General features: G+C 43.2%; 1 protein-coding gene across 2 annotated transcripts in view; it reads left to right on the top strand.

Moving 5' to 3' along the window:
• LOC139387769 (solute carrier family 12 member 2-like) overlaps window positions 1–24,645 on the top strand; it is a 133,877-nt gene that overhangs the window by 97,078 nt on the left and 12,154 nt on the right. The window contains exons 19-24 of one of the 2 annotated variants that reach the window (XM_071134006.1): window positions 1,445–1,524; window positions 2,335–2,475; window positions 11,314–11,361; window positions 15,541–15,657; window positions 16,131–16,242; window positions 23,856–23,942. In XM_071134006.1, coding sequence (XP_070990107.1) covers window positions 1,445–1,524; window positions 2,335–2,475; window positions 11,314–11,361; window positions 15,541–15,657; window positions 16,131–16,242; window positions 23,856–23,942 — 585 coding nt within the window. The remainder of the gene's footprint in view (window positions 1–1,444; window positions 1,525–2,334; window positions 2,476–11,313; window positions 11,362–15,540; window positions 15,658–16,130; window positions 16,243–23,855; window positions 23,943–24,645) is intronic. The other variant, XM_071134007.1, reaches the window with a different exon arrangement.

The following is a 24,645-nucleotide window of genomic DNA, read 5'->3' as shown; positions in this document are numbered from 1 at the left end:
GTCGCAAATCAAATGGCTGGACGGTCCACTGTCCTTCTCTCAGCACATATCAAAGCTGCAGGCTAAAGTTAAATCTGGACTTGGTTTCCTTTATCGTAATCGCTCCTCTTACACCCCAGCTGCCAAACTAACCCTGATTCAGATGGCCATCCTACCCATGCTAGATTACGGAAACTTAATTTATTGATCGGCAGGTAAGGGTGCTCTTGAGCGGCTAGATGTTCTTTAACATTCGGCCATCAGATTTGCCACCAATGCTCCTTATAGGACACATCACTGCACTCTATAGTCCTCTGTAAACTGGTCATCTCTGTATATCTGTCACAAGACCCACTGGTTGATACTTATTTATACAACCCTCCTAGGCTTCACTCCCCTCTATCTGAAATATCTACTGCAGCCCTCATCCTCCACATACAACACCCGTTCTGCTAGTCACATTCTGTTAAAGGTCGAACTGGACAGTTTTCTCAATCATGGACTCTCTTACAGACAGTTGTGGCTGCTTTATGTGATGTGTTGTTGTCTCGACCCCCTTGACTTTTGTACTTTTGTCTGTGCTCAATAATGTTTGTACCATGTTTTGTGCTGCTACCATGTTGTGCTGCTGCCATGTTGTGTTCCTACCATGCTGTGTTATGTGTTGCTGCCATGCTATGTTGTCTTAGGACTCTTTATGTAGCTTTGTGTTGTCTCTTGTCGTGATGTGTATGTTCTACTATATTTGAATTTAATTAAATTTTTAATCCCAGCCCCCGTACCAGCAGGAGGCCATTGGCCTTTTGGTAGGCCATCATTGTAAATAGGAATTTGTTTTTAACTGACTTGCCTAGTTAAATTTAAATTTAAAAAATAAAAAAAACTGTGAAATGCTTACTTACTTACCTTCCCAACAATGCAGAGAGAAAGAAAATAGAGAAATACTAGAAAAGTAAAATTTGTTATACACAAGTACAGATAACTTGGTTATGAGATGATGACCAATGGATTTAGACTGAATCAGTTCCTGGCGTAAAGTGTGGGGATTATTGTATTAGATTGGAAGGTTAGAGATGGTTCAGCCCCAGCATATTAAAACCTACGCTAATACTCATAGCAATGTGCTCTTTAGTTTTCCTTTCATGCTAGCTTCTACTATACACTTACATCAATGCAGTTTTATAGAATGGGTGAAGTCATGCTTTCACATGGTCTGTGAAGATCCCATCTCTACCAGTAAGGCATTTAACGTTGTCTTTCGAAACTTGGCCTCTTTCATTGCGGCTTGAGTTCTTAGCTTGTTTGTTTGCGGTAACCTTGTTAAAGTGCGTATGCGTGTTTAGTCTGAGTGGAAAACTGCACGTTTAATGTAGTTTGTTGTACACATACACACAGGCCCTGCTCAGGGTCAAGCGTCTTCCTGTAAAATGCAAACAGAATGCGTTTGTTTGTTTGTGCCTTTCAGCGATGCATTTGACTTCCAGTACGGTTCCGTGGTCTTCAGACTGAAGGAGGGACTAGACGTATCCCACATCTCAGAACAAGGTGTGTGTACACACACACACACTGAAACACTTTCGTACCAAATTACATGATGTACTTACCCACCCACACACACACACACTGAAACACTTTCGTACCAAATTACATGATGTACTTACCCACCCACACACACACACACTGAAACACTTTCGTACCAAATTACATGATGTACTTACCCACCCACACACACACACACACTGAAACACTTTCGTACCAAATTACATGATGTACTTACCCACCCACACACACACACACAAACTACTAATCTTATCAGCTTGTCTCATTTGTTTCCTCCTAAAACTTTATTCAGTTATTGAGAAAATGAATTCAGCACTAGTATTTTGCCATGTCATGTTAATTTGTTCAGTGCAACGATTGTGTCTGGGCCAATTTTCAACTTCACAGGGAATCGAGATTGAGGTGTGGTTGTTAAACTAAAGTTGGAGAGAGGTGAATAAAAGGGATTTTTCAGTAGATGAACCTTCAAAAAACAGTCCAGCTGCAGATTATAGAAGTTAGGCTCTTTGATTTGTTCTCACGCAGTCACTCCCTGTTAACCTTCCTATTCCTCTTCACTGATTAAAGGTTCACATTTTCTGAGGACGATCATTTCTTGGTTGAAGATACTCACTCTTGTTTAAGTTTTATTCCACTTACAAAGCCCATGCTATTTTCCAGGTAATTGGTTTTTGACGTTTACAAGATGTTATTTTTTCTCTAGGCTAATAGTTTATCTTCACTGGTCATTTGTTAACAAACATTAACAGAATGTCCAGTAAACATGGTTAATGGTTTCGCTTTGACGTTTCACAGATGACCTGCTATCGTCACAGGAGAAGACGTCAGGAATGAAGGATGTGGTGGTGTCCATCGACATGAAGGACTCTGACGGAGACTCGGCCAAGCCTCTGTCCAAGGCCACCAGTGTCCAGAACAGCCCAGCCATGCAGAAAGGTCAGGTGTCATTCTAAAGTAACCCACATATAAACAGTGAGTGCCTTTTTACACCAGTGGTTGTGCGCACATACCTGATTCGGCTAATCGAGGTCCCGATTGCTGTGCAGGACGGAAACAATCTTCAGCTCTGAAGGAGCAGGAAGGTTGGTCACCTAATTTTTTACAACCTCACATTGAGATATGTAAAATTAGGCGTTTGTGAAATCACAATGTGAACGTGCTGTTTTGGCTCTTGAGGAAGGGGTTTCAGATGTAAGAATTCTGAAAGCAGTTTACCGCCACACGCTGATCCCCCTCTAGATCTCTCAAAGGCCTCCCTTATGCTCCTCCAGCCAGCCAGTCACTTGGCTGTGACCCCCAGCCTTCCCACTGGGCCCAGTCTGTTAGTCTCCACAGCACACAGATGGCTTTACTACAGAGTGTGTGTCCTTGTTTGTTTACACACACATTTGTGCATGTACACACACATACACAAAAACATCTCATGCATGTACACGCATGTGCTCACACACAGGTGGCTTCAAAATTTTGTCTTTCTGCTGCCTCCTTAAACTGTGGACAAATAACAGGGAAACTGTTCCCACATGTCTTACTGACAGGCTGGGATCTTTAGTTGATTCCCGACAATTCTACTTATGCCACACACGTCACGTTTAATTGAATCCTCCCATAGGGAGTCCCATGTCCGTGACCCTGTGGGTAGGCCTGGGCGATATGGCCTAAAAAATAATGTCCATTTTTTTTTTAAGACCTAAGGATGAATAACAATATTTTATTTATTTACCTAGTGAAGTCGGTTAAGAACAAATTCTTAGCTACAATGACGGCCTACCCCGGCCAAACCCGGACGATGCTGGGCCAATTGTGGGCCGCCCTATGGGACTCCCCATCGCGGCCGGATGTGATACAGCCTGGATTCGAACCAGGGACTGTAGTGATGCCTCTTGCACTGAGATGCAGTGCCTTAGGCCAAATGATTATTTGTTCTTAACTGACTTGCCTAGTTAAATAAAAAGTTAAATAAATAAAACAGCCTTATTCTAAAATGTATTCAACAGTTTTTTTTCCCTCAGTCTAAACACAATGACCCATAATGACAAACTAAAAACAGGTTTTTAGAAAATGTTGCTAATTTATTTTAAAAAATTTAACTGAAATATCACATTTACGTAAGTATTCAGACCCATTACTCAGTACTTTGTTGAAACACCTTTGGCAGCGATTACAACCTCGAGTCTTCTTGGGTATGACGCTACAAGCTTGGCACACCTGTATTTGGGGAGTTGCTTCCATTCTTCTCTGCAGATGCTCTCAAGCTCTGTCAGATTTGATGGGGAGCGTTGCTGCACAGTGATTTTTTTCAGGTCTATATAGACATGTTTGATCGGGTTGAAGTCCGGGCTCTGGCTGGGCCACTCAAGGATATTCAGAGACTTGTCCCGAAGCCACTCCTACGATGTCTTGGCTGTGTACTTTGGGTCATTGTCCTGTTGGAAGATGAACCTTTGCCCCAGTCTGAGGTCCTGAGTGCTCTGAAGCAGGTTTTCATCAAGGATCTCTCTGTATTTTGCGCCGTTCATCTCGATCCTGACTAGTCTCCTAGTCCCTGCTGCTGAAAAAAATCCCCACGGCATGATGCTGCCACCACCATGCTTCACAGTAGGGATGGTGCCAGGTTTCCTCCAAACGTGACGCTTGGCATTCAGGCCAAAGAGTTCCATCTTGGTTTCATCAGACCAGATAATCTTGTTTCTCATGGTCAGAGTCCTTTGGGTGCCTTTTGGAAAACTCCAAGCGGGCTGTCATGTGCCTTTTTACTGAAGAGTGGCTTCTGTCTGGCCACTCTACCATAAAGGCCTGATTGGTGGAGTGCTGCAGAGATGGTTATCATTCTGGAAGGTTCTCCTATCTCCACAGAGGAACTCTAGAGCTCTGTCAGAGTTACCACCGGGTTCTTGGTCACCTGCCTGACCAAGGCCCTTCTCCCCCGACTGTTCAGCTGTTCAGTTTGACTGAGCGGCCACCTCTAGGAGAATCTTGGTGTTTCCTATCGTCTTCCATTTAAGAATGATGGAGGCCACTGTGTTCTTTGGGACCTTCAATCCTGCAGAAATGTTTTGGTACCCTTCCTGAGCTCTACAGACAATTCCTTTGACCTGATGGCTTGGTTTTTGCTCTGACATGCACTGTCAACTGTGGGACCTTATATAGACAGGTGTGTGCCTTTCCAAATCATGTCCAGGACTCCAATGAAGTTGTAGAAACATCTCAAGGATGATCAATGGAAACAGGATGCTCAACTTCAAGTCTTATAGACTGAATACTTTATTTTTTTGTATGACTTTTTTTTGTGTTTAAATACAAAAAATGTCAAACAACCTGTTTTCGCTTTGTCATTATGGTGTATCAAATCAAATTTTATTGGCGTTAAATGCTGAGCTGTTGTCAATGAACAGCATTCTCACATAGGTATTCCTCTTGTCCAGATGGGTTAGGGCAGTGTGATTGCGATTGCGTCGTCTGTGGACCTATTGGGGCGGTAAGCAAATTGGAGTGGGTCTAGGGTGTCAGGTAGGGTGGAGGTGATGTGGTCCTTGACTAGTCTTTCAAAGCACATCTTGATGACGGAAGTGAGTGCTACGGGGCGATAGTCATTTAGCTCAGTTACCTTCGCTTTCTTGGGAACAGGAACAATGGTGGCCCTCTTGAAGCATGTGGGAACAGCAGACTGGGATAAGGATTGATTGAATATGTCCGTAAACACACCAGCTGGTCTGCGCATGCTCTGAGAATGTGGCTGGGGATGTCGTCTGGGCCGGCAGCCTTGCAAGGGTTAACACGTTTAAATGTTTTACTCACGTTGGCTGCAGTGAAGGAGAGCCCACAAGTTTTGGTAGCGGCCGTGTCAGTGGCACTGTATTGTCCTCAAAGTTAGCAAAGAAGTTGTTTAGTTTGTCTGGGAGCAAGACATTGTGGTCCGCGGCGGGGCTGGTTTTCCTTTTGTAGTCCGTGATTGACTGTAGACCCTGCCACATACGTCTCGTGTCTGAGCTGTTGAATTGTGACTCTACTTTGTCTCTATACTGACGCTTAGCTTGTTTGATTGCCTTGCGGGGGGAATAGCTACACTGTTTGTATTCGGTCATGTTTCCGGTCACCTTGCTCTGATTAAAAGCAGTGGTTTGCGCTTTCAGTTTTATGCGAATGCTGCCATCAATCCACGGTTTCTGGTTGGGGAATGTTTTAACCTGTCTATGACTGGAACCCCGTTCCGCTAGCGGAACCCCTCGCCAACAGCCATTGAAATTGCAGGGCGCCGAATACAAATCAACAGAAATCTCATAAATCAAATTTCTCAAACATACAAGTATTTTACACCATTTGAAAGATAACATTCTCGTTAATCCAGCCACAGTGTCTGATTTCAAAAATGCTTTACAGTGAAAGCCCCACAAACGATTGTTAGGTCACCACCAACTCACTGAAAAACCCAACCATGTTTCCAGCCAAAAAGCAGAAATAGAGATAAAATTAATCACTAACCTTTGATGATCTTCATCAGATGACAATCATAGGATTTCATGTTAGACAATGCATGTATGTTTTGTTCGGTAAAGTTCATATTTATATCCAAAAATCTTATTTTACATTGGCGTGTTATGTTCAGTAGTTCCAAAACATGCAGTGATATTGCAGAGCCACATGAATTCACAGAAATACTCATTATAAATGTCGATGAAAATACAATTTTTAGACATGGAAATATAGATACACTTCTCCTTAATGCAACCGCTGTGTCAGATTTCAAAAAAACTTTGGGCTCAGAGCCCAAACCAGCCAGAGAAATATCCGCCATTTTGGGTAGTCAACATTATTCATAAATAGCATTCTAAATATTCACTTACCTTTGATGATCTTCATCAGAATGCACTCCCAGGAATCGCAGTTCCACTGTAAATGCTTGTTTTGTTTGATAATGTCCATAATTTATGTCCATTCTGTCCAATAGCTTCTTTTGTTAGGGTGTTTGGTAAACAAATCCAAATGCGCGATCTGGTCCATTCGGACGAAACGTTCAAAAAAGTTATATTACAGGTCGAAGAAACTTGTCAATCTTTAGGATGTTTTTATCATAAAAGTTCAATAATGTTCCAACCGGAGAATTCCATTGTCTGTAGAAAAGCAATGGAATGACAGCTGCCTCTCAAGTGAAAGCGTGTGACTGAGAACGAGGCTGTAGGCAGACCACTGACTCCAGGAGCTCCCATCCACATCACAGTAGAAGCCTGAAACAACGTTCTAAAGATGGTTGACCAATATATGTGTATTCAATGGGGTGAGTTCAAAAACTACAAACCTCAGATTTCCCACCATTCAAACAGTTTTAGAAACTTCAGAGTGTTTTCTATCCAATACTAATAATAATATGCATATATTAGCATCTGGAACTGAGTAGGAGGCAGTTCACTCTGGGCACGATATTCATCCAAAAGTGAAAATGCTGCCCCCTAACCCAAAGAAGTTAATAGACACTGTGGTTACAACATCACCGATGCACTTGCTAATAAATTCATTCACCGAATCAGCGGATTCATCAATGTTGTTGTCCGACGCTATGCGGAACATATCACAGTCCACGTGATTGAAGCAATCTTGAAGCGTGGAATCCGATTGGTTGGACCAGCGTTGAACAGATCTGAGCACGGGCGCTTCCTGTTTTAGTTTCTGTCTATAGGCTGGGAGCAACAAAATTGAGTCGTGGTCAGATTTTCCGAAAGTCGGGCGGGGGATGGCTTTATGTGCGTCTTGGAAGTTAGAATAACAATGATCCAGGGTTTTGCCAGCCCGGGTCGCTCATTCGATATGCTGATAAAATTTAGGGAGCCTTGTTTTCAGATTAGCCTGGTTAAAATCCCCAGCTACAATAAATGCAGCCTCAGAATATGTGGTTTCCAGTTTACATAGAGTCAAATGAAATACCATTCAGGGCCATCGAGGTGTCTGCTTGGGGGGATATACACGACAGTTATTATGATCGAAGAGAATTCTCTTGGTACATAATGCGGTCGGCATTTGATTGTAAGGAATTCTAGGACTTGAGTTCCTGTATGTTGTTGTGATCACACCACGTCTCGTTAATCATAAGGCATACACCCCGCCCTTCTTCTTACCAGAGAGATGTTTGTTTCTGTCAGCGCGATGCGTGAAGAAACCAGGTGGCTGTACCGACTCTGATGGCGTATCCCGAGTAAGCCATGTTTCTGTTGGCGCGATGCGTGAAGAAACCAGGTGGCTGTACCGACTCTGATGACGTATCCCAAGTGAGCCATGTTTCAGTGAAACAGAGAACATTACAATCTCTGATGTCTCTCTGGAAGGCAACCCTTGCTCAGATTTCGTCTACCTTGTTGCCAAGAGACTGGGCATTGGCGAGTAGTATACTCGCTCAATGTGCCCGTCTACGGAGCCTGACCAGAAGACCGCTCCGTCTGCCCCTTCTGCGGCGCCGTTGTTTTGGGTCGCCGGCTGGGATCCGATCCATTGTCCTGGGTGGTGGACCAAACAGAGGATCTGTTTCAGGAAAGTCGTATTCCTGGTCATAATGTTGGTGAGTTGACGTTGCTCTTATATCCAAATGTGTGTAGATTGCTGAGTTTTAACATTTTTAAATCCATTTTAGAATAAGGCTGTAACGTAACAATATGTGGAACGAGTCAAGGGGTCTGAATACTTTCTTAAGGCACCGTATTATCATTCGCATTATAATTTAAAAACACATTACTGTGCAGCAGACCAGGTACTTTTATGCGTGCTCAGGTGCACACAATCATCAACATTTATAAGTACAGAAAAACCAGACACGGGCTCACATGGAGCCCTCCAAACAAAAGAAGATTTAAAAAATGACGGTTATGAAATAAAGAAACTTGTTTTTCACAAGTGTATCATGTTGTGAACTCTGCAAACAATGTTTCCACTCAGATAATGATAACTATAATGAAATAATGATAATGAATGTAATTAAGACATGCATTAACAGAAATGTATGGAATTAACTGTACATTCACTACTGGTGACATGTAACGGGAATTGATTTTAAAAAATCAATGGGCAAACCATTCACATTGAAACGATGAATTGGCGGGAGACAGCTGTGCATTCTGGGAGACATTTTACATTTTACTTCACCAGTGGTGTAAAGTACTTAAGTAGTACTTTAAAGTATTTTTACTTAAGAAGTGTTTTGGGGTATCTGTAATTTACTTTTTACTTTGACAACTTTCACTACATTCCTATAGAAAATAATGTACTTTTTACTCCATACATTTTCTCTGACACCCAAAAGTACTCATTACATTTTGAATGCTTAACAGAACAGGACAATTGTCCAATTCACTCACTTATCAAGCGAAAATCCATGGTCATCCCTACTGCCTCTGATCTGGCAGACTCATTAAACACAAATGCTTCATTTGTAAATGATGTCTGAGTGTTGGAGTGTGCCCCTGGCTATCAGTTAAAAATAAAAAAAGAATTGTGCCGTCTGGTTTGCTTAATATAAGGAATTTTAAACAATTTACACTTTTACTTTTGATACTAAAGTATATTTAAAACCAAATAGTTTGACTTTTACTCACGTAGTACTTTAGTGGGTGACTTTACGTGAGTCATTTTCTATTAAGTTGTTACTTTTATTCAAGTATGACAATTGAGTACTTTTTCCATCACTGTATTTCACACACATTTGAGATGCTTTTCATTGACTGCCGCAACTCCATAAATCAGCAAGACCTATTGCCACACACGCTGCCCAAGTTGAGGAATTCCCTAATGAGCTAATGATCCTCTGTGGCTAAGTCATGCTTTCTGGTGAAGTATTTTGAAAAAATATTAGTCGGTTTCTGCAGAAACAGGAGTAATTACATAATTTTGGCAAATGTATGTCCATTTACTCCCCTATTGGACCCACCGCTATGCCATTTCTCTCCTGTTCTATTGGTTTTTGTATCAACTTTCTTTCGTTGTCCAGAAGCCAAAGGCACAATCCTTGTCATATTAGCAACCCATCCTAGTTGTTGCATCTTCAGATTTTTCTAACAGAGAAGTTTCTAACAGAGATTTTTGTCTGTCACACATGGAACCTTTATCAGGTGACCTGTTTAGAATGGTCTTTTCCCGCTAATTGCATTTTGGCAAATGTTTACAGAGTTGCGTGTTCTGTTAAGATTCATTAACATAATCTAAATGTGATTTCTGTGATTCTGATCATGGGCGCCCTAATAGGTTATGCACCAAATGCAATTTCTCAAATGGCCGGTAAATTAAAATGAAAATGATGGGTCCGGTCGGTAAATTAAAATATTCCTGGTCACGTTGTCCGGCACCACGTTTTCCCTAAAGGAAACCCTGGTGTTCACTACATAGTGAACATAGTGGGCCAAGTGACAAAAACAGTCAAATGAAGATGGTCATTTCTGTAATCGGCTTAGCAGTAAGCTAAATGCTGGAACCTTTTATTATTTTCTCAGAACTTGTCCAGATTATTTATTTATTTAGTCATTTTCAACAACATTATTCTCCATCTTCTCACACTTGCGAACCTCGACCACAAAACCTCTCCAAAATACTTTAGTAGTGAGGGATTTAGGCCAAGGCTTTGTATGTTTTAACCCTCTAAGTTTGATGTCTGCGTCCCCGCAGAATTCTAATTAGCATAATAAAATATCCTCTTAAAAATCTGTCAGTTTAAAACTAGAGATGTTTTTTTTCATTGGATGCCATTCAATCCACCCCCCTATGCATCCCCCTATGCTGCACTTACGCATCTGCGGTGACAGGCTGGCTAGGCTGGGCTACACACTAGTATGATCCCTCTGTGGAAAGGTGAGACTCTCACGAACATGCACGTCGGTTGTTTTACTCTAAGACGCCCACTGGCCTCACAAGACTCGTCTGAAGGTCCCCTGGTACCAGTCAAAAAAATGAATGGAAGTATATATGGAGACTGTTTAGTGCCAAAAAATGTGTTAAAAACATGTCAACAACAGCAACCAAGATTGATCTTTCTTACATCTCTCAGATATAGAGCAGACACTAGAGAACAAACTTTGATTTTTGGGGGACTATCCATGTAGTGAGTGAATCTGTTATTTCATGTGTTTGTTTGGGCTAATAGCAGTAAGGCCAAAATACATTTTCTATCCAAAAAAATGTTTATACTTCAAGGGGTCTTAAAATTCTAAATCAAACAGCTAAATCATCTTTGGTATCCCCTCCCTTCAAACAATTGCATATTGCTTAGTAGAACAACCCCCCCCCAATCCCCCGGCTTCGACTCGGTTTAGACTCTTATGGGTTAAACTGTCAAGTTGTCGTGAAGCAGTGTTTCTCAAATGGTTGAAGTTGCAGCCAATCATTTTTGTCTCTGTGAAGACTAAAGAGTGTGTCCTGGCTATAAACACTGGTTTCGCTAACTTGGCGTGTCCCAAGAAATGTACAAAGTGTTCATCCACTAAGGTGCCTTCATCCACTAAGGTGCCTGCTAAGGCAGTGGTGGGGTTTTCCGATTACACAATTTCTAACCATTGCCTGGATTCAACATTTATTTCCTGAGGGACCCCAAGTGTGTGTGCTTGTGTGTTACCGCTGATGCCTTTTCCATTGGAGCCTATTCCATCTCGTTTGGCGCAGGGATGAATGACACAGCGGCCCCCAGAACAGACCCCTCATTGTAGCGGTGCTATTGACACATGTTTTCCATCATGGCGACAGCAGCAAAATCGTTAACCTCTCCATTCTCTCTCGCTCTTTTTTTAAATTTTTTACATGATCCAGATGACGATGACGAATGCAAAGCCGCAACGAAGCCCCTATTGAAAAAAGGCAGGCAGTCCACCTTTTTGAGTTGCCTTACTTTTCCTTTTCTCTCCCTCTATTACTTTCACTCACTTGCACACGTACTCATTCTTTGTCTGTCACGTAACCGTATTTAAATACAACATGTTTCTTGTTCTCACTCTGTCATGAGCATTCGAAAAGCCGTTGAACCTGGTTGAGTTTGGTTTTCTTTTTCTCTTCTCTCACCCTCATGCACACATTGTCTCTCACTCTTTGTTACTCTGTCATCTAGTAGTCTTAACTGCCTTGCTAGCTGCCTGGCTCTGGGAATAACTGTTTTTTCCTCCTGTCCTCTTTCTGCTCCTAACTCAATCCGTCTACCTGTAGCTCTAGCGCAGTCTCTGAAGCGCCGTTGCACATGCGTGTGTGTATACATCTTCTCTGTGGCAGTGTGAGAGGGTCTTCCTCTTTGTTCTTAGCTGTGTGTGTGTATACATCTGCTCTGTGGCACTGTGAGAGGGTCTTCATAGCTGTGTGTGTGTATACATCTGCTCTGTGGCACTGTGAGAGGGTCTTCCTCTTTGTTCTTAGCTGTGTGTGTGTACATCTGCTCTGTGACACTGTGAGAGGGTCTTCCTCTTTGTTCTTAGCTGTGTGTGTGTGTGTACATATGCTCTGTGGCACTGTGAGAGGGTCATCCTCTTTGTTCTTAGCTGTGTGTGTGTGTACATCTGCTTTGTGGCACTGTGAGAGGGTCTTCCTCTTTGTTCTTAGCTGTGTGTGTGTGTGTACATATGCTCTGTGGCAGTGTGAGAGGGTGTCTTCCTCTTTGTTCTTAGCTGTGTGTGTGTACATCTGCTCTGTGGCACTGTGAGAGGGTCTTCCTCTTTGTTTTTTAGCTGTGTGTGTGTATACATCTGCTCTGTGGCACTGTGAGAGGGTCTTCCTCTTTGTTCTTAGCTCTGTGTGTGTACATCTGCTCTGTGGCAGTGTGAGAGGCTCTTCCTCTTTGTTCTTAGCTGTGTGTGTGTACATCTGCTCTGTGGCAGTGTGAGAGGCTCTTCCTCTTTGTTCTTAGCTGTGTGTGTGTGTGTGTGTGCGCTCTGATGTTGTATTTTCTTTCAATTTTTTCTTTCCTGAACTTCCTCAGTCCTAAGTGCCTGTTTCTTCTCTCTGCAGAGATGACAGTCTTCAGTACTTTGTCACTGTCTCGATCTGTTCCTTTCTAGCAGGCTGCTCTTTGGGTTTGTCTGTTTTTCTCTCTTCCTCTCATCCTTTCTCTCCCTCTCTGCCTGTGTCTCGCTCTCCTGTTGTAATTGTCATGTGCTTTTCAGGTACATCTGTTTGATATCCATTCTGTCACATTAGCCAAGTCACAGACATACACTCAGACAGTAGAGAAGGGAATGTTACAATAAAGACACTCACTGACTGCACACATTACATTACACTGAGCCCACAGTTTACATTACACTGAGCCCACAGTTTACATTACACTGAGCCCACTTCACATTACACTGAGCCCACAGTTTACATTACACTGAGCCCACAGTTTACATTACACTGAGCCCACAGTTTACATTACACTGAGCCCACCATTGACATTACACTGAGCCCACTTCACATTACACTGAGCCCACTTCACATTGCACTGAGCCCACACTTTACATTACTCTGAGCCCCCACTTTACATTACACTGAGCCCCCACTTTACATTACACTGAGCCCACACTTTACATTACACTGAGCCCACAGTTTACATTACACTGAGCCCACAGTTCACATTACACTGAGCCCACAGTTTACATTACACTGAGCCCACACTTTACATTACACTGAGCCCACACTTTACATTACACTGAGCCCACCGTTTACATTACACTGAGCCCACACTTTACATTACACTCAGCCCACACTTTACATTACACTGAGCCCACACTTTACATTACACTGAGCCCACACTTTACATTACACTGAGCCCCCACTTTACATTACACTGAGCCCCCACTTTACATTACACTGAGCCCACACTTTACATTACACTGAGCCCACAGTTTACATTACACTGAGCCCACAGTTTACATTACACTCAGCCCACACTTTACATTACACTGAGCCCACACTTTACATTACACTGAGCCCACACTTTACATTACACTGAGCCCCCACTTTACATTACACTGAGCCCCCACTTTACATTACACTGAGCCCACACTTTACATTACACTGAGCCCACAGTTTACATTACACTGAGCCCACAGTTTACATTACACTGAGCCCACTTCACATTACACTGAGCCCACAGTTTACATTACACTGAGCCCACAGTTTACATTACACTGAGCCCACACTTTACATTACACTGAGCCCACAGTTTACATTACACTGAGCCCACAGTTCACATTACACTGAGCCCACAGTTTACATTACACTGAGCCCACACTTTACATTACACTGAGCACACCGTTTACATTACACTGAGCCCACACTTTACATTACACTGAGCCCACACTTTACATTACACTGAGCCCACAGTTTACATTACACTGAGCCCACACTTCACATTACACTGGGCCCACACTTCACATTACACTGAGCCCACACTTTACATTACACTGAGCCCACACTTCACATTACACTGAGCCCGCACTTTACATTACACTGAGCCCACACTTTACATTACACTGAGCCCACATTTTACATTACACTGAGCCCACAGTTCACATTACACTGAGCCCACACTTTACATTACACTGAGCCCACACTTTACATTACACTGAGCCCACACTTTACATTACTCTGAGCCCCCACTTTACATTACACTGAGCCCACACTTTACATTACACTGAGCCCCCACTTTACATTACACTGAGCCCCCACTTTACATTACACTGAGCCCACACTTTACATTACACTGAGCCCACACTTTACATTACACTGAGCCCACACTTTACATTACACTGAGCCCACAGTTTACATTACACTGAGCCCACACTTTACATTACACTGAGCCCACAGTTTACATTACACTGAGCCAACAGTTTACATTACACTGAGCCCACACTTTACATTACACTGAGCCCACAGTTTACATTACACTGAGCCCACACTTCACATTACACTGAGCCCACACTTCACATTACTCTGAGCCCACACTTTACATTACACTGAGCCCCCACTTTACATTACACTGAGCCCCCACTTTACATTACACTGAGCCCACACTTTACATTACACTGAGCCCACACTTTACATTACACTGAGCCCACACTTTACATTACACTGAGCCCACAGTTTACATTACACTGAGCCCACACTTTACATTACACTGAGCCCACAGTTTACATTACACTGAGCCAACAGTTTACATTACACTGAGCCCACACTTTACATTACACTGAGCCCACAGTTTACATTACACTGAGCCCACACTTCACATTACACTGAGCCCACACTTCACATTACTCTGAGCCCACACTTTACATTACTCTGAGCCCCCACTTTACATTACACTGAGCCCACACTTTACATTACACTGAGCCCACACTTTACATTACACTGAGCCCACACTTTACATTACACTGAGCCCACACTTTACATTACTCTGAGCCCACACTTTACATTACACTGAGCCCACCGTTTACATTACACTGAGCCCACACTTTACATTACACTGAGCCCACCGTTTACATTACACTGAGCCCACACTTTACATTACACTGAGCCCACACTTTACATTACTCTGAGCCCCCACTTTACATTACACTGAGCCCACACTTTACATTACACTGAGCCCACACTTTACATTACTCTGAGCCCACACTTTACATTACACTGAGCACACCGTTTACATTACACTTAGCCCACACTTTACATTACACTGAGCCCACTTCAGAGATCGTTTCCATTTTACCGTGACTGTTAGATAAAAGCCACATAAGATCCCCACTTCCTTTGATTTCTATCACACACCCACACAGCCTGGTGCCAGATCTGTTTAGGCTGTCTTGCTAATGACCATAGTGCTTGTCTAGGATCAGGTCCTCCTTGTCCGTATAGTCTTATTCATTATGATCTGAAAGACCAAACAGATCCTAGACACTTTATGAATGTGGGCCCAGTCACACAGAGGAATTCCTAGCTAAGTCATCTCCCTCTTTGAGGATGCAGCTTCCTGTCCTGTCTTGATCTTAGTGTCTGACATAGCACTTTTTTGCCATACAGACAAGAGCCCCCAGAGGTTGAACGTGGCCGACCAGAGGCTGCTGGACGCCAGTCAGCTGTTCAAGAGGAAACAGGGCAAGGGCACCGTGGACGTGTGGTGGCTCTTTGACGATGGTGGTGAGTTTGGCCCTCCAAGACCACCAAGGGGGTGGTTTCTGGTTACTTTGTGCCTATTGGTTGCTGTTACAGAGCAACTTGGTTGTAGTTGGGAGTTTGACAAACACTGTATTGAGGACAGTCAATTCAGGAAGAGGTCTGAGCAGTCTAAAGCATGCTGCACTCGGAACTAGAATATCTCTTTGGTTGAGAATATTACTGGTTACTGGTCGTGAATATCACCAGTGAGTAACATATGCAACGAGAGTAACATGCCACTGAGAAATTAGAAAAATATACATTGGACAAGAGACTAACATTGCACCAACATGAATGGAGTAGGTACAACAGCCATGTAGACACTTTGGAAACATTTAAAGAGACCTTAGAGCGCGACCATAACTCTGCACATCAGTAAGAAGAGACTGGTGTTGCCGCATTGCACCAAAGACAGAGTAGTGACTGACTGTGTCTCTGTAATGTGACTGTGCCAGGCCTTACCCTGCTCATCCCCTACCTGCTCACCAACAAGAAGAAGTGGAAGGACTGCAAGATCCGCGTCTTCATAGGAGGCAAGATCAACAGGATCGACCACGACCGCAGAGCGTGAGTGACATTCTATTCACTACAGATCTATATTGCTTTCTATTCGCTGTAGATCTATACTGCCAATGGGAATGTATTGAAAGTATACTACATTACCAAAAGTATGTGGACACCTGCTCATCGAACATCTCATTCCAAAATTATGAGCATTATTATACCTTTGCTGCTAGAACAGCCTCCACTCTTCTGGGAAGGCTTTACACTAGATGCTGGAACATTGCTGCAGGGACTTGATTCCATTCAGCCACGATCATTACTCAGGTCGAGCACTGATGTTGGGCGATTAGGTCTAGCTCTCAGTCGGCTTTCCAATTCATCCCAAAGGTGTTCGATGGGGTTGAGGTCAGAGCTTTGTGCTGGACAGTCAAGTTATTCCACACCGACCTTGACAAACCATTTCTGTATGGACCTCACTTTGTACACGGGGGCATTGTCATGCTGAAACAGGAAAGGGCCTTCCCCAAACTGTTGCCACAAAGTTGGAAGCACAGAATCGTCTAGAATGTCATTGTATGCTGTAGCGTTAAGATTTCCCTTCATTGGAACTAAGGGGCCTTGCCCGAACCATGAAAAACCGCTCTAGAACATTATTCCTTCTCCACCAAACTTTACAGTTGACACTATAGCCTTCTCCTGGCATCCGCCAAACCCATATTCGTCTTTTGAACTGCCAGATGGTGACGTGTGATTCATAACTCCAGAGAATGCATTCCCACTGCTCCAGAGTCCAATCGCGGCACACTTTACACCCCTCCAGCCGACACTTGCCATTGCGTGTGGTGATCTTAGGCTTGTTTGCAGCTGCTCGGCCATGAAACCCATTTCATAAAACTCCCGACGAAGAGTTCTGCTGACGTTGCTTCGAGGTAATTTGGAACACTGGAGTAAGTGTTGCAACCGAGGACAGACAATTTTTACGTGCTTCAGCACTCGGTGGTCCCGTTCTGTGAGCTTGTGTCTCCTACCACTTCATAGTTGAGCCGTTGTTGCTTCTAGCCGTTTCCACTTCACAATAACAGCACTTACAGTTGACCGGGGCAGCTCCAGCAGGGCAGACATTTTATGAACTGACTTGGTGGCATCTTATTATGGTGCCACGTTGAAAGTCACTGAGCTCTTCAGTAAGGGAATTCTATAGCCAATGTATGTCTATGGAGATTGCATGGCTGTGTGCTCAATTTAATACACCTGTCAGCAACAGGTGTGGCTGAAATAGCCGAATTCACTAATTTGAAGGGGTGTCCACATACTGTGTGTGTGTGTGTGTGTCTCTCTCTCTCTCTCTCTCTCTCTCTCTCTCTCTCTCTCTCTCTCTCTCTCTCTCTCTCTCTCTCTCTCTCTCTCTCTCTCTCTCTCTCTCTCTCTCTCTCTCTCTCTCTCTCTCTCTCTCTCTCTCTCTCTCTCTCTCTCTCTCTCTCTCTCTCTCTCTCTCTCTCTCTCTCTCTCTCTCTCTCTCTCTCTCTCTCTCTCTCTCTCTCTCTCTCTCGCCAAATACATTTAAACACCGTTTTTCACAATTCCGGACATTTAATCCTTGTAAAAATTCCCTGTTTTAGGTCAGTTAGGATCACCACTTTATTTTAAGAATATGATCTGTCAGAATAATAGTAGAGCGAATGATTTATTTAAGCTTTTATTACTTTCATCACATTCCCAGTGGGTCAGAAGTTTTACATACACTCAATTAGTATTTGGTAGGATTGAGGTCAGGGCTTTGTGATGGCCACTCCAATACCTTGGAGCTCAGCATTTAACACCATAGTACCCTCCAAACTCGTCATTGTGTGCAACTGGGTCCTGGACGCCCCCAGGTGGTGTGGGTATGTAACAACATCTCCACCCCGCTGATCCTCAACACTGGGGCCCCACAAGGGTGCGTTCTCAGCCCTCTCCTGTACTCCCTGTTCACCCATGACTGTGTGGCCGTGCACGCCTCCAACTCAATCATCAAGTTTGCAGACGACACTACAGTGGTAGGCTTGATTACCAACAACGACGAGACGCCTACAGGGAGGAGGTGAGGGCCCTCGGAGTGTGGGGTCAGGAAAATAACCTCACACTCAACGTCTACAAAACTAAGGAGATGATTGTGGACTTCAGGAAACAGCAGAGGGAGCACCCTCTTATCCACATCGACGGGACAGTAGTGGAGAAGGTGGAAAGTTTTAAGTTCCTCGAAGTACACATCACGGACAAACTGAAATGGACCACACAGACAGCGTGGTGACGATTGTTTACAGACAGATTATTTCACTTATAATTCACTGTATCACAGTTCTAGTGGGTCAGAAGTTTAAATACACTAAGTTGACTGTTCCTTCAAACAGCTTGAACAATTCCAGAAAATTGTATCATGGCTTTAGAAGCTTCTGATAGGCTAATTGACATCATTTGAGTCAATTTGAGGTATACCTGTGGCTGTATTTCAAGGCCTAACTTCAAACACAGTGCCTCTTTGCTTGACATCATAGGAAAATCAGCCAAGACCTCAGAAAAGTCATTGTAGACCTCCACAAGTGTGGTTCATCCTTGGGAGCAATTTTCAAAACGCCTGAAGGTACCACGTTCATCTGTACAAACAATAGTACGCAAGTATAAACACCATGGGACCACGCAGCTGTCATACCGCTCAGGAAGGAGACGCGTTCTGTCTCCTAGAGATGAACGTACTTCTGTGCGAAAAGTGCAAATCAATCCCAGAACAACAGCAAAGGACCTTGTGAAGATGCTGGAGGAAACAGGTTCAAAGGTATCTATCTATACAGTATAATGAGTCCTATATTGACATAACATGAAAGGCCGCTCAGCAAGAAAGAAGCCACTGCTCCAAAACTGCCATAAAAATGCCAGACTACAGTTTGCGTACTTTTTGTCCCCTGGTCTGATGAAACAAAAATAGAACTGCTTGGCCATAATGACCATCGTTATGAACTGAAAAAGCCTGTGCGAGCAAGGAGGCCGACAAACCTTACTCCGTTACACCAGCTCTGTCAGGAGGAATGGGCCAAAATTCCCCCAATTTATTGTGGGAAGCTTGTGGAAGGCATCCCAAAATGTTTGACCCAAGTTGACCCAAGGCAATGCTACCAAATGCTAATTGAGTGTATGTAAACTTCTGACCCACTGGCAATGTGATGAAAGAAATAACAGCTGAAATAAATCATTCAATCTACTATTATTCTGACATTTCACATTCTTAAAATAAAGTATTGATCCTAACTGACCTAAGACAGGGAATTTTTACTAGGATTAAATGTCAGGAATTGTGAAAACTTTAAATGTATTTGGCTAAGGTATGTTTGTAAACTTCCGACTTCAACTGTATATATATGTGTGTGTGTGTGTGTATATGTATGTATGTATAATATACACATAAATGTACTGTTCAAAAGTTTGGGGTCACTTAGAAATGTCCACGCACACATTTATAAGCAACCATCACTCCGGTGTTCCAATAGCTAATCCAAGTTTATAATTTTAAAAGGCTAATTGCACCTCTGCCTTGAAGGCCAGCATCCCGGATTCACCTCTTCACTGTTGACATTGAGACTGGTGTTTTGCGGGTACTATTTAATGAAGCTGCCAGTTGAGGACTTGTGGAGGCGTCTGTTTCTCAAACTAGACACTAATGTACTTGTCCTCTTGCTCAGTTGTGCACCGGGGCCTCCCACTCCTCTTTCTATTCTGGTTAGTGCCAGTTTGCAATGTTCTGTGAAGGGAGTATTACACAGCGTTGTACGAGACCTTCAGTTTCTTGGCAATTTCTTGCATGAAATAGCCTTAATTTCTCAGAACAAGAATAGACTGACAAGTTTCAGAAGAAAGTTATTTGTTTCTGGCCATTTTGAGCCTGTAATTCAACCCACAAATGCTGATGCTCCAGATACTCAACTAGTCTAAAGGCCAGTTTTATTGCTTCTTTATCACGGAGCGCCACCGATCCATCACGACTGGTCTGCCGACGTAATTCCGTCCGTTGTGCCCTCAACCGACCTTTGCCGGACGTCGGTGAAGACGCTTCTGCTAGCCCCGGCCTGCTATCTTTATGTACGCCGTGTCTCTCGCTTGCTAGCGTAGTAACGACTATCTAATGGCTTCCCTGTTTCATCAATTGCTGTTCACTGAACCCTATGATCATCTGGCTACATAGCTGATGCCAGCTGGACTTTTCATTAATCACGGTACTCCATTTTGTTGATCTCTCGGTCCCAGCCTTGAACTCAGGCCCTGTGTGTTAGTTAACTGACCCCCTCCGCCCATTCATCACCATTTTACCTGTTGTTGTTGTCTTAGCTGATTAGCTGTTGTTGTCTTACCCGTTGTTGTCTTAGCTAGCTCTCCCAATCAACACCTGTGATTGCTTTATGCCTCGCTTTATGTCTCTCTCTAATGTCAATATGCCTTGTATACTGTTGTTTAGGGTAGTAATCATTGTTTATTTTTGTTGCGGAGCCCCTAGCCCCACTCAACATGCCTCAGATACCTATTTTGTCCCACCTCCCACACATGGCGTGACCTCACCCAGCATAACTAGTGCCTCTAGAGATGCAACCTCTCATCACTCAATGCCTGGGTTTACCGCCACTGTACCCGCACCCTACCCTGTACATTATGTACATTATGCCCTAAATCTACTGCAGAGATGGCCTGCAAATTTCTGTCATACTTTCCAGGTCTATGCCCATACAGTTCGAGCTTCTAATTTTAAAAATGAATCTCTCCAGAAATAAGTCTCTCACTGTTGCCGCCTGTTATAGACCCCCCTCCCCCCCTCAGCTCCCAGCTGTGCCCTGGACACCATGTGGAAATTGATTGCCCCCCATCTATCTTCAGAGTTTGTTCTGCTAGGTGACCTAAACTGGGATAAGCTTAACACCCCGGCCGTCCTACAATCTAAGCTAAATGCCCTCAATCTCACACAAATTATCAAGGAACCTACCCGGTACACCCATAAATCTGTAAACATGGGCACCCTCATAGATAATATACTGACCAACTTGCCCTCCAAATACACCTGCTGTTTTCAATCAGGATCTCAGCAATAACTGCCTCATTGCCTTCATCCGTAATGCGTCCGTGGTCAAACGACCACCCCTCATCACTGTCAAACCTGGCCTGGGTATCCTGGAAGGATATTGACCTCATCCCGTCAGTAGAGGATGCCTGGTTGTTCTTTAAAAGTAATTTACTCACCATCTTAAATAAGCATGCCCCTTTCAAAAAAAATTGAACTAAGAACAGATATAGCTCTTAGTTCGCTCCAGACCTGACTGCCCTCGACCAGCACAAAAACATAATGTGGTGTACTGCACTAGCATCGAATAGTCCCCGCGATATGCAACTTTTCAGGGAAGTTTGGAAAGCAAAGGCTAGCTTTTTCTCCTTCACCCAAATCCAGATAGCAGATGTTCTGAAAGAGCTGCAAAACCTAGACCCGTACAAATCAGCTTGGCTTGACAATCTGGACTCGCTCTTTCTAAATTTATCCACCGCCATTTTTGCAACTCCTATTACTAGTCTGTTCAACCTCTCTTTCGTATCGTCCGAGATTCCTAAAGATTGGAAAGCTGCCACGGTCATCCCCCTCTTCAACGGGGGTGACACTCTAGGTCCGGACCTCTTGCAGTCTCTATAGGGGTACCACAGGGTTCAATTCTCGGGCCGACCCTTTTCTCCATATATCAATGATGTCGCTCTTTCTGTGGGTTATTCCTTGATCCAAACTTATTTTCTACCATATTTTGCAAATAAATTCATTAAAAATCCTACAATGGGATTTTCTGGATTTTTTTTCATCATTTTGTCTGTCATAGTTGAGGTGTACCTATAATCTCTCATCTTTTTAAGTGGGAGAACTTGCACAATTGGTGGGTGACTAAATACTTTTTTGCCCCACTGTATATCTCATTGGTCAACCCCAAAGCCAACACCCCCTTTGGCCGCCTTTCCTTCCAGTTCTCTGCTGCCAATGACTGGAACGAATTGCAAAAACCGCTGAAGCTGGAGACTTATATCTCCCTCACTAAGTTAAACATCAGCTATCTGAGCAGCTAACCTATCGCTGCACCTGTACATAGCCCATCTGTAAATAGCTTGGTATAACCTGGTTAAATAAAGATGAAATAAAAAAAATCAGAACAACAGTTTTCAGCTGTGCTAACATAATTGCAAAATGGGTTTTGTAATGATCAAGTAGCCTTTTAAAATTATAAACTTGGATTAGCTAACGCAACGTGCCATTGGAACCCAGGAGTGATGGTTGCTGATAATGGTCCTCTGTACACCTATGTAGATATACCATTAAAATAACTGCCCTTTCCAGCCACGACAGTCATTTACAACATTAACAATGTCTACAGTGTATTTCTGATCAATTTGATGTTATTTTAATGGACAAAAACATTACTAAGTGACCCTAAACTTTTGAATGATAATATATAGTGTACATTGTAATACTGTATGTGTTTTTCTCTTCCATTTTTTACATTCCATATTGAGTAAAACATTTTTATATTATCTTACATCCTAGATTTAGGTCTGTCTGGCAAATTCCCTCAAACCCCTAATTCCTCCAATGCTAAAGAAGATCAGTGTGTTACAGGTTCAAAGGATGAGCTCTGCTCTTAGCTGCCCGTCAGAGCCCATGCTACATTGCCTTCTAAAAATACAGCTTAGTCACTGACTGGCACAGTCAGGATTAAACCCACGTTGTTCCACCACCACATTAAATCTGCATGATTTTCTATATAACAATTTGTTGTATTTGCTTCACAGAAGCAGGTTAGGGTCTCTGTTTTTCTTTCTCCCACTCGTCTGTCTGTCTTCTTTCTCTTTTCTCTCTGTGTTATTGTGGCAGCAGTGTTATTGTCCAACACAAATGTCCTGACCCTCACTCTCATTGTCCTACACAGCTGCCTCCTGCCTCCTTTTGTTAGCTAGAATTAGCACTGGCAACCCAGGCCTTCCATTTTAGTGTGTGTGTGTGTGTGTGTGTGTGTGTGTGTGTGTGTGTGTGTGTGTGTGTGTGTGTGTGTGTGTGTGTGTGTGTGTGTGTGTGTGTGTGTGTGTGTGTGTGTGTGTGTGTCATGCCATATGTTTGTGCATTCATTACTTGTAAAACCAGGAACAGACATTTCCTTGCTAATTTAAAATATAGTTTCAGTATTGGCTAACTATATTTTTGTACTTAATTTGTTCAATACATGGATCTCATTATAATATCCCATCCAAACTCTGCATGGAATTGAGGATTTAAGTATCCCTTTGATATGAAAGTCATTGTATATAAAAGTCGCTGTACTTACTCGGACATTTGGAGGCGCTGTAGATGTTTTGAGGAGAAGTTATCCCCGTCTTTTGATGAGATAAAAAAAACCTAGGGAAATGAGTGTCATAAAGAGAAAGCCTCTTAACAGCCACCACAGCTTTTTTTCTCTCTTTAATATCTGGAACATATTGATTTCAGCTCGCACCTGTTCGCTGTGCTACTTCAAACAGCAGCAATCCTTTCTTGATGCCCTCAGTGGCTTGTGCGGTCTCTCCAAAGCTCTTGGATGTAAGTGGCATGAAAACTGCTTTAGTGTTATGTGTTTGTTGTTACATTTCCTCCTCAGGATGGCCACCCTGCTCAGCAAGTTCAGGATAGACTTCTCCGACATCAACGTACTAGGAGACATCAACACCAAGCCCAAGAAAGAGAAGTATGTTGTTTTTCTCTCAAGATTGATTCTCCCTTATATGACAGTTCTGAGGTTGTCGGGCGGGTTGGGGTTCTAAATTGAAATGTCAAGGCAAAAAGCCAAGGCCTCCCGAGTGGCGCAGTGGTCTAAGGCATCGCAGTGCTTGAGGCATCACTACAGACCCGGGTTCTATCTCAGGCTGTCTCACAACCGGCCGTGACCGGGAGTCCCATAGGGTGGTGCACAATTGGCCCAGGGTCGTCCGGGTTAGGGAATTGAACACTTATGGGAGATTCTGGAGCGGTGCCTGAGACTGTGTTTTCCACCAACATTAACAAAATACCAAATGTTGTATTTATTAGGATACCCATTCGCTGCTGCAAAAGCATCAGCTGCTCTTCCTGTGGTCCACATGAAACATGACATAGTACAGAACAGTATTAGTCAAGGACTGAAATACATACGTTTTAAACATCACACATAGCCTACATATTACTACATACACACAATATCTAAGTCTAATACATAGCACAGTGCAAATTACAATAGCACATATATCAAATGGCTCTCTCTTAATGGCTCTCCCTTTGTGCAGTAAGGTGTTATTTTTTTGGACCTGGGAACTGAAGAGGCTACTGGATTGCATGTCTTGTACCGATGAGTGTATGAACTGTGTGCTAACTGCTTGAACAGACAGTTCGGTACCTTCAAAACATCAGTACCT

Source organism: Oncorhynchus clarkii, chromosome 29, assembly GCF_045791955.1.
Source record: "Oncorhynchus clarkii lewisi isolate Uvic-CL-2024 chromosome 29, UVic_Ocla_1.0, whole genome shotgun sequence".
Classification (NCBI taxonomy): Eukaryota; Metazoa; Chordata; class Actinopteri; order Salmoniformes; family Salmonidae; genus Oncorhynchus; species Oncorhynchus clarkii.
This window is presented reverse-complemented; position numbering and strand designations above follow the sequence as displayed.